Source organism: Kogia breviceps, chromosome 7, assembly GCF_026419965.1.
Source record: "Kogia breviceps isolate mKogBre1 chromosome 7, mKogBre1 haplotype 1, whole genome shotgun sequence".
In the NCBI taxonomy this organism is placed as follows: domain Eukaryota; kingdom Metazoa; phylum Chordata; class Mammalia; order Artiodactyla; family Physeteridae; genus Kogia; species Kogia breviceps.
Window position 1 is genome coordinate 10,353,736 of NC_081316.1, and position 7,282 is coordinate 10,361,017.

The following is a 7,282-nucleotide window of genomic DNA, read 5'->3' on the forward strand; positions in this document are numbered from 1 at the left end:
TAGATGAAAATATCTACCTCAAATGTCAAGGTTCGGCCTTTAAAAATGTAAATCAATTATGTCATGGAAGTTATTCTCTGACTCAACTCTGAACTTAAATATTATACCAGTTCCAATTCCAGAATTATCTAAAGGATCACAAGAGTCTTGGTTTCTCTGCTCTTCTTTCTTTGCACCTTTTCAGCTGATATTTAATCTTTGCCAGCCATGGAACAAAACAATGGCAGTGAAGTGACTGACTTCATTCTCCTGGGATTCGCTGGTCAACACAAGACTTGGCATGTCTTCTTCATTATATTTCTAGTGATCTATGTGGCCACCCTAGTGGGTAACATTGGCATGATCCTACTTATCAAGATTGATTCTTCCCTTCACGCCCCCATGTCCTTTTTCCTCCAAAACCTGGCTTTTGTTGATCTCTGTTATGCCTCTGCTGTTACTCCCAAGATGTTGGAGAATTTGATGAGCGCAAAAAAATCCATCTCATTCATAGGATGTATGGTGCAATTACTTGTCTGTGGTACTTTTGTAACAAGTGACTGCTACATCCTGGCTGCTATGGCAGTGGACCATTATGTGACCATCTGTAACCCACTTCGCTATGGAACTGTTATGTCCCAGAGAGTCTGCCATCAACCCTTAGTTGGTTCATACATCATGGGTTTCTTAAATGCTTCTGTAAACGTAAGTTTTACTTTCTCACTGAACTTTTGTAAATCCAGTAAAATTAACCACTTTTTCTGTGATGAACCCCCAATTCTGGCCCTCTCATGCTCTAGTATTTACTTCAGTGTCATGCTACTAGCAGCCATTGTGGGGTTTAACTTGACGTTCACCGTGTCGGTCGTCATCTTTTCCTGCATGTTTTTCGTGGCTGCCATCCTGAAGATCTCTCCTGCTGCAGGGAAGAGAAAAGCCTTCTCCACGTGTGCCTCCCACCTGACAGCCGTCACCATTTTCTATGGGATTCTGTCGTACATGTATCTGCACCGTCTCACCACAGAGTCTCAAGAGCAAGAAAAAATGGCTTCTGTGTTTTATGGCGTCATGATCCCCATGTTAAACCCTCTCATCTACAGCCTGAGAAACCAAGATGTGAGAGAAGCCCTAAAAGGGGTTGGAAAAAAGTACTTCAAGTTTGATCCTTGATTTCTAGTTCTCTGTGCTTGTAAACAACCAGTGCCAATGTTTAAGAAATCAAAACATGCATAGCACAGGGAGATCAGCTCGGTGCTTTGTGACCACCTAGAAAGGTGGGATAGGGAGGGTGGGAGGGAGACGCAGGAGGGAGGAGATATGGGAATATATGTATGTGTATAGCTGATTCACTTTGTTATAAAGCAGAGACTAACACACCATTGTAAAGCAATTATACTCCAATAACGATGTAAAAGGAAAAATCAAAACGAAGAACCAAACAACATAGGAAAGGTTGCTCAATCTATTAATATGGAGCTGAAAATTAAAGTAACAATGAGATAACCACCAATATGACTGGCAAAAATTGAAAAAGAATGATAATGCCTATTAATTGCTATGATGTAAGGGAAAGGATGCTCTCAAATTTGCTAATAGATAATTGAAGTGTTACCTTACTTCAGAAGGAATCTGGCAATATCTTTTTAAAAGAAGAATATTCCATCCAGAATTTCAGCCTTGCAAATGGGTCTATGGAAATAAAAGTTTTAATCTGTAAGAACATATATGTAAGGATGTTTATTGTAGCAGTTTTGAAAAACAAGACCAAGAAAGTAACTATTCCTCAATAGGGAAATAAATCTGTATTATCATAATTCCAAACTGTGTCTATTGCTGCATAACAAATTTTCATAAATTTAAGGGCTTAAAAAACACACAAAAATTGTTATCTTATAGTTTTATGGTCAGAAATCTGCACATCACTTAACTGCATCCTCTGAGATGCTACAATCAAGGTATCAGCCAGAACTGGGAACTCATCTGGAGGCCCAACTGGGGATGGATCTGCTTCCAAGCTCACTCATTTATTGACGGAATTCATCTCCTTGCCATTTAAGACAGATTCCTGCCTTCTTGCTGGCCGTCAGCCAGGGACTACTCACAGCTCTTAGAGACTATCCACAGTTCTTTGGCACAAGGCCCTCTTCATAAGCCCTCTCATAACATGGCCGCTTACTTCTTCGAAGCCAGAAAGCCATATACAGTTATTCAGTACATGCACCGTGTGAAACAAAATATTGCCATTTGCCCAAATCTTACTACCAATTCAAGAGTCAGCCTCTCCCTGAAGCTTTCCCAGGTCAACACTGTTTCCTGTCAACTTTCTGCCCCTGGAAGTAATTTCTTCTTCCACTGAATACCCACAGCACTTCACTTGTATCAATAAATATTATTTATCACTTCCTATCTAAATTATTTACTTACATATAAGACCTTCACGATCATCTATAAGGCAATTGAAATACACTTTCTTTCTATGACCTTTTAACATCTGGTATAGAGCCTTAGACACATTAGGTATTCTGTAAATATTGAATGAATGGATGGGTGGATGAATGATGATAAAAAACAATAATAGGGACAGCTTTGTAACTGGAAGTTATGTGAGTATGTAGCCTACACTTGTCTCTAAATATCAATCTGTGGACAACAGCATTCAAATGACCAGGGAAAGTTTTTTAAATTGTAAATTACTATACCCCAGTCCTGGAGATATTGATTCAGTAATATTAGATGGAGCCCAATATATTTAAATATCTGCATACGTAGAATGTTGCTTTGATTGCATGCTCCACTAGAAAGTAGCTTTTAAGTGCACAGGATTTAGAATCTTTTGGAATGTGGTTTATATCCCACCCCTGCCACTCCCCAGAAGTGTCTTCCTGGAAGCAAATTGACCTTTCAAACCTTGTTTCTCATAATAATACATATCTCATGAGATTTTTCAATGTGTTTGTTTGCTTGTTTGTTAGGAACAGATAAGATAATGCATAGAAATCGTAGTGCCTGGGACTCTTAAACTCTAGGTAAATGTTAAAAGTAATGAGTACTAACAAGGACTATTTCAACATGGGTGTGACAGATATTACAAAAACAATCTCATCACATGCGCGCACACACACACACACACACACACACACACACACACACACACACACACAGCAAATAAGAAGTCACTTAAGATTTACAACATGAAAACTTTCCCCTCTGGGAAGCTCCTCTATCCTGCAGCAGAAAACTAACTAATACAGGTTGTTTCCTTTGATCCTGTCTCAGTGTCTATAGTCACAAACACTCAAGGGAACAGGTAGTAATCCCATAGGCTTCAGCTATGAGCTCTGGCTAGGGAGAATTAATTTGGTGGGCAATCAGCCCACTAGCCTGGGAAGAAAATCTAAAGACAAAAGTGCTGTGAATAAAGCAAATTACACTTTTTCTTATTTAGCTGTGCATTATTCTGGAATATGAGAACCACAGTAAAATCTATAGGATTAGAGCCAATATGCCAGCATAATTAACTCTAAGATTGGGTGAAGTGATCTTATCATCAGCAAAATAAACTATAACGGGAGAGAGGAAATTATTGATGGTATGGAGAAATCATAAAATGGCCCTGGAGATGATAGCTGATATATTAGCTATAATGTTCCCAACTGAAAATAAGCAACCCTTACAGAATATGAGCAATAAATAGACAAGGCCACTCCATGACTGAGATGGGCCAAGACAGAAAACAAGGCCACTCTGTGAGTTTGTCTTAAATAAAACAGGGACAAGTACTCTTAGCAACAAGAAAAATAGCTAAACATTCCCCTCTTCCAGCTAAAATGAGTAAATACTCCTTCTTTACCCACTTTAATTTTCTCACCTCTTAGGTATAAATTACCAAAACATTCAACCACCGAATTCCTAAAAACACTCAAAAGAGAACTCACCTCCACTTCCTAAATCCTTCTTAGAATCACCCAGCACAAGCCTAAATCCTACAAGAGGCCTTCCCAATCTCCTCTTATCCAACAATCTGGTCCCTCTGGGATGTGTGCTTCCTTATTATGAAATAAGCCTAACTTTACTTGACTATATATGTGCTCCTGGTGTTTGTTGGCTACAGGACGTTGAGGGTGTGAATTGCACCAGGTGCATCTATTATCTCTCTTGAACTTTGTTTCTCTTGTTATTCATTTTTATTGCAAAAAGAAATTAATATGTGTCCATTATTTTTTAAATACTTTTTTTAAAGTTTAAAAAAAGAGATTCTCTATTTTTCTTATTCCTACTTCCTACTTAAATTGTTCATATATCACTGCAGATGGTGTTTTCTTCACATAAACACACATACACACACACACACAGAATTTTTTAATTAAAATTCAGTTCACACTCCACTTGTTTTTCTGCTTTACTCACTTAACAGTATGTTGTTAACTTTTTTCCTAAGAATACATATAGGTCTCTCTCATTCTTATTAGGTGTTTCACAGAAATACAAACTATAGATTAACTCTGATTTGTTTTAGTATCACCCTATCTATTGCCAAATTTTTGCTATAAAAAAATTATGCATAGACTCCTGTGTGTTTAAGGTAAAATTTTTCCATCTCATTTTATCAAAGATTTAACTGAGGTTGAGGGAACTTACATTTCTTGCCCTAAATCACATACCTATTAAATGGCAGGTCCAAGATTCAAATCTAGATCTTTCCAACTTCAAAGCTTGTCTGCTTGTCATTGCAGGTGGTATAAGATAAAGTTGCAAAGTTGCTTTGAATACAATATAATTGGATACAATATAATATGTACAACTTTAAAGCATAGGTATTAGTCATCCAATAAAAGTCTCTTCCAGAACTCCCACTTCTGCCCAAGATAGAGTAACAGGGAGTGGATTTACCCTCCTGTCTGAAACAATAAAATTTGGACAAAATATATGAAATACTACGTTGCAAGACACTGTGCATCAAGCAATAAAGGACAGTGGTTCCTGAGAAGCAAGAAAAAAATAAACCCAATATTTCCCCAGCTTTCTCTGTTAAGAAGGTTGCTAGACCACAATGCAGAGAGGGAGTACTCGGGAAATATTTAGTGGACTTCCTAAAGGAAATGGAGCTGAAAATTTGATGAGAGCAAGGCAACTAAAGTTTGCAGGACAGACTGCTGAAGAAAGTTCATTGTAAAGAGAAAGAACCCCAAGATCTGCAGAGGGTCCAATTATTTAGCTGAGTACTAATCAGTACATACACACGCGGAAACAATTTGAGGTAGGGAAGGAAATAATTACAGATAACAGTGCTTGATGCTCACACAAGGCTGGAAGTAGTGCCTGTTCTCACCAGACAGACTAGAAAACCTCAAGATTCATAATGCACTGGGTAGAACACACAGAAAGGACTTGCCTCAGTAGTGCAAGTGATTAGCCCTATACTGAACTCAGCTCCAGTTACAACCAACAAATCTACAAAGCAAGACTCAAAAGGATCAAACAATTTCCAAGTAACTTAATTGTACTCCAGAACAAAGCTCAAGAATATTTATAAGTATATGAAAATACCTAGCAACACGCATGGTAAAATTCACAATGCCTGGCATCCAATCAAAAATTACCATACATACAAAAATCAGGAAAACATGCCATAAGCAGAAGAAAAATCAATGGACAAAACTGACCAAAACTGCCAAAAATGTCAGAATTGGCCAAGGACATTAAAACAATTATTATAACCCTCCTCCATATGTTCAAAAAAGACAAGTAAATATGTGAAAGACAAACTAAATCCTATAGTGCCCGATGATTAAAAAAAAAAAAAAATTCACTGGAAATTTTACTCCCACTGGATGGGAGTAACTACAGATTAGACATTCCAAAAGAAGTGATTAGTGATCTTGAAGACCTAGCAATAGAAACTATCGAAAATAATAGAAAAGTGACTCAAAAAGATAAATGAACAACACATCAGTGAACTGTGGAGCAACTTTAAGAAGGCTTATATATGTGTAATTGGAATCCCTGAAGGACAGGAGAAACAGGGTTGATATAAAAAATGTTTTTGAAAATTTTGTAAATTTGGTGAAACTATAAAACCACACATTCAAGAATCACAAGAAATCCCAAGCAAAAGAAACATGAAAAAGCTACAGCAAGGCACATCATAATCAAATTAATTAAAACCAGCAATAACAGGGAAATCTTAAATGCATACAGAGGGAAAAAAGACACATTATAAATAGCAGAACAAAAGTAAGGATAAAAAGAAGATATACAGATTGCCAACAAATGCATGAAAGGATGTTCAACATCACTAATCATTAGAGAAATGCAAATCAAAACTATAATGAGGTATCACCTCACACCAGTCAGAATGGCCATCATCAAAAAATCTACAAACAATAAATGCTAGAGAGGGTGTGGAGAAAAGGGAACCCTCTTGCACTGTTGGTGGGAATGTAAATTGATACAGCCACTATGGAGAACAGTATGGAAGTTCCTTAGAAAACTAAAAATAGAACTACCATATGACCCAGCAATCCCACTACTGGGCATATACCCTGAGAAGACCATAACTCAAAGAGTCATGTACCACAATGTTCATTGCAGCTCTATTTACAATAGCCAGGACATGGAAGCAACCTAAGTGTCCATCATCAGATGAATGGATAAAGAAGATGTGGCACATATATACAATGGAATATTACTCAGCCATAAAAAGAAACGAAATTGAGTTATTTGTAGTGAGGTGGCTGGACCTAGAGTCTGTCATACAGAGTGAAGTAAGTCAGAAAGAGAAAAACAAATACCGTATGCTAACACACATATGGAATTTTTTTAAAAAAGGTTCTGAAGAACCTAGGGGCAGACAAGAATAAAGACGCAGACATAGAGAATGGACTTGAGGACACGGGGAGGGGGAAGGGTAAGCTGGGAGGAAGTAAGAGTGGCATGGACATATATACACTACCAAATGTAAAATCGATAGCTAGTGGGAAGCAGCAGCATAGCACAGGGAGATCAGCTCAGTGCTTTGTGACCAACTAGAGGGATGGGATAGGGAGGGTGGGAGGGAGGGAGACTCAAGAGGGAGGAGATATGGGGGTATATGTATATGTATAGCTGATTCACTTTGCTATAAAGCAGAAACTAACACACCGTTGTAAAGCAATTATACTCCAATAAAGATGTTAGAAAAAAAATAAGGATAAAAACAGATTTCCTCTCATAAATAATGCAAGTGAAAACACAGTGAATCACCATCTTAAAGTGGTTAAAGAAACAATGCTTTTATAATAGACGAAATATTTTCATATCCATC

General features: G+C 37.5%; 1 protein-coding gene across 1 annotated transcript; it reads left to right on the top strand.

Moving 5' to 3' along the window:
- The first annotated feature begins 207 nt into the window (after positions 1-207).
- Positions 208-1,149, top strand: LOC131759223 (olfactory receptor 5AK2-like). The gene has a single exon (XM_059067996.1). It carries the CDS (start codon positions 208-210, stop codon positions 1,147-1,149), a length of 942 nt encoding a protein of 313 aa, XP_058923979.1.
- Positions 1,150-7,282: the final 6,133 nt, after the last annotated feature.

Bases quoted from the DNA above. Each gene is read 5' to 3' on its own strand.
- LOC131759223 (XM_059067996.1), top strand. From the start codon at position 208: ATGGAACAAAACAATGGCAGTGAAGTGACTGACTTCATTCTCCTGGGA.